General features: G+C 45.0%; 1 protein-coding gene across 1 annotated transcript in view; it reads right to left on the minus strand.

Annotated features, from left to right (window-relative positions):
• Positions 1-2,500, minus strand: part of LOC105901574 (CCN family member 1-like) — a 15,223-nt gene that overhangs the window by 10,902 nt on the left and 1,821 nt on the right. The window contains exon 2 of the mRNA XM_012829059.3: positions 2,268-2,481. Within this exon, the coding sequence (XP_012684513.1) occupies positions 2,268-2,481 (214 nt within the window). The remainder of the gene's footprint in view (positions 1-2,267; positions 2,482-2,500) is intronic.

A 2,500-nucleotide genomic window follows, 5' to 3' on the forward strand; every position in this document is an offset into this window, starting at 1 on the left:
CCCGTCGCCGGGGGTCAAAGGTTAATGAAAGGGCAGTGTCAGGGGAAGTGAACGGGAGCTGTGTCAGCTTGACATCTGATCCCACCACACACACACACACACACCACACACACACCATACACCACACACACCATACACCTCAGCTGAAGCCAGTGTGAAGGGGACACAGGGAAGGGTTTTTTTGGGGGGGGGGGGGGTCTATTCTCAGCGTGCCTGTCTAGCCCCCGGTGGCGTCGCGGCCTGTACTCTAAAAATAAGATATAGATAGAAAATAGATAGAAAAAATCCCCCTCTCTTCTTCCAGTCTCTAAGCGTGTAAATAGCATCTTTACAGGGGATTACCCACCCCACTGCACTTGATAAGGGTGAGGCAAGGTGTGAGAGTGCGTGTGTGTGTGTGTGTGTGTGTGAGAGAGAGAGTGTGTGTGTGTGCGTGTGTGAGAGTGAGCGTGTGTGTGTGAGTGAGAGAGAGAGAGAGTGTGAGTGTGTGTGTGTGTGTGTGTGTGTGTGTGTAAATAGGTGTGTGTGAAACAGGTATGTCAGTCTGGCTAAACCCACCCATCAAAGCACACAAAGAAGAAAGGTGTTGCCTCAGCATGACCCTTTGAATGTCAATACAGTCAATGGAGGGACCAACATTTAAGACAGGTAACGTTTAGTACAGGAAAGAGATAGAATCTGTCAGAAAGAAAGAAAGAAAAAGCAGAGACAGGAAGCAAGACGAAGAAAACACACTTTTTAAAACTCCAGACCAATTTTCAGTGTCAAAGTAAAACCCCATTATGAAGAGGAAGAAAAAAAAAGAAAAGACTGTGATTGGGCCATCACTATACAGATGCCTTAAGGCAATGGTAAGCCTGTGTGTTTAGGATGTCCGGAGACATTGGGTAACATTTTGTTGAGCTGTGAGCCATTTGTAGAGGCATGCAACCAATGGGGGCCTAGTTCTACCTACGGGTCCAATTCATGAATGTATGAATCATATACATGAACCAGGAGTCAAATCCATATATTGTATATTAAGAGTCCTATACATGAACTGGAGTCAGAGCCATGAATTTGGCAACAGAGAGTCAAACCAATGAAACCAGGAGACAAATCCACGACCTTGGAGCCTTACCCCATGACCTTGTAAGGCAGACAACACTCTCAAAATGATCAAATCTTCCCAATGGACTTCCAGAGCTCACAGCGACCCCCATGCACTGAGTGCTATCAGACACACCAGCACGGTCTGGACACAGTTGACCATTAATTACCACATAATTACCATATCCTGCATTCCAGCACGCCTGGCTGCTTACTACAACCTTTCCCATTGCTACAAAGATAACCAAAGGATGCCTGTGACTTCGAAGGGATAAATATATATAATGCAAATATATATGAATGTAGTATATTCATGCCTGGGCTTTCACTGATCCTTGTGATGTGATGATGATCGTATCATTACAATGGAAAGTATCTGCACAAGATTGTGTTTCTGACTAGGATCTCACTACTTTAGCACTGCATATTAATCAGCTTCCCTGACAGCTCTGCTCGTACCGTCTTACTCTCTTTTTTACTCTCTTTCTTTCTCTCAAATTCAAATAATTCAAATTCAAAAGGCTTTACTGGCATGACTGCATACAATATCTCTCTTTATGTTCCCTTTATTTCTCTCTAGCTCTTTAATTTCTTTACATTTGATTTTGACATTCGTGTTTTATCAGGTTTATTTGGCCATTCAAGTGTATTTGGTTTAATTGGCAGCCAACCTGTTTATTCAACTGTTATTAGTTACAGTTGTACTTAAAAACCAAATGGATAACTTATCGCTTAGCGTTGTAGTACTAAACTGTTAATTCATTAACCATCCATTTAACAGCTTGTGTGCCATACCATTACTGTGCCACTAGCTTATAAACTGCCTGGTAATATTGGAGGTCATTTAATCATTTCTTGGAGTCAGATTAATCATATTTTCATAATTGTTACTACTCTAATGCACTGTTCTGTCCCATAAAGTTCGGACACGCTAAGCCTTCCAGCCTGGTGTTTTTCCTTCGATTTGGCCGTCTTGCAAAGTTGGCAACAGAAACCATGATCTTCAAAGTCATTAACTCAAACTCATGAAATTGGAACTAAGCCTGTAAACATTGGACTAATTGTGAAATGAACTAAGCCAATGAACACTGCCATCAAACTTGTGATGTAAAACTTGTCACGACCTTCAGGGTCACCGAATTCCATTACCCCGCCCCCCCCCATACACACACACACACCTCGACACACGCCCCAGGTGCTGGCGGCATCGTTGCCATAGTTACACTCCAGGCCCTTGTGGTGGTCGCAGGGGCGTGCAGCGCTGCAGTCCTGGTTGAGCTGGGCGGCGCACACCCGACAGCAGCCGCAGCCATCAGGCACGGCGCTCACGCCAGGCGGGCACGCGGGGGTCACAGAAGGGCATCGGCACACAGCAGGGCAGCTGGCACCCACCTACAGAGTGAGAGAGAGA

Source organism: Clupea harengus, chromosome 24 (assembly GCF_900700415.2).
Source record: "Clupea harengus chromosome 24, Ch_v2.0.2, whole genome shotgun sequence".
Lineage (NCBI taxonomy): Eukaryota > Metazoa > Chordata > Actinopteri > Clupeiformes > Clupeidae > Clupea > Clupea harengus.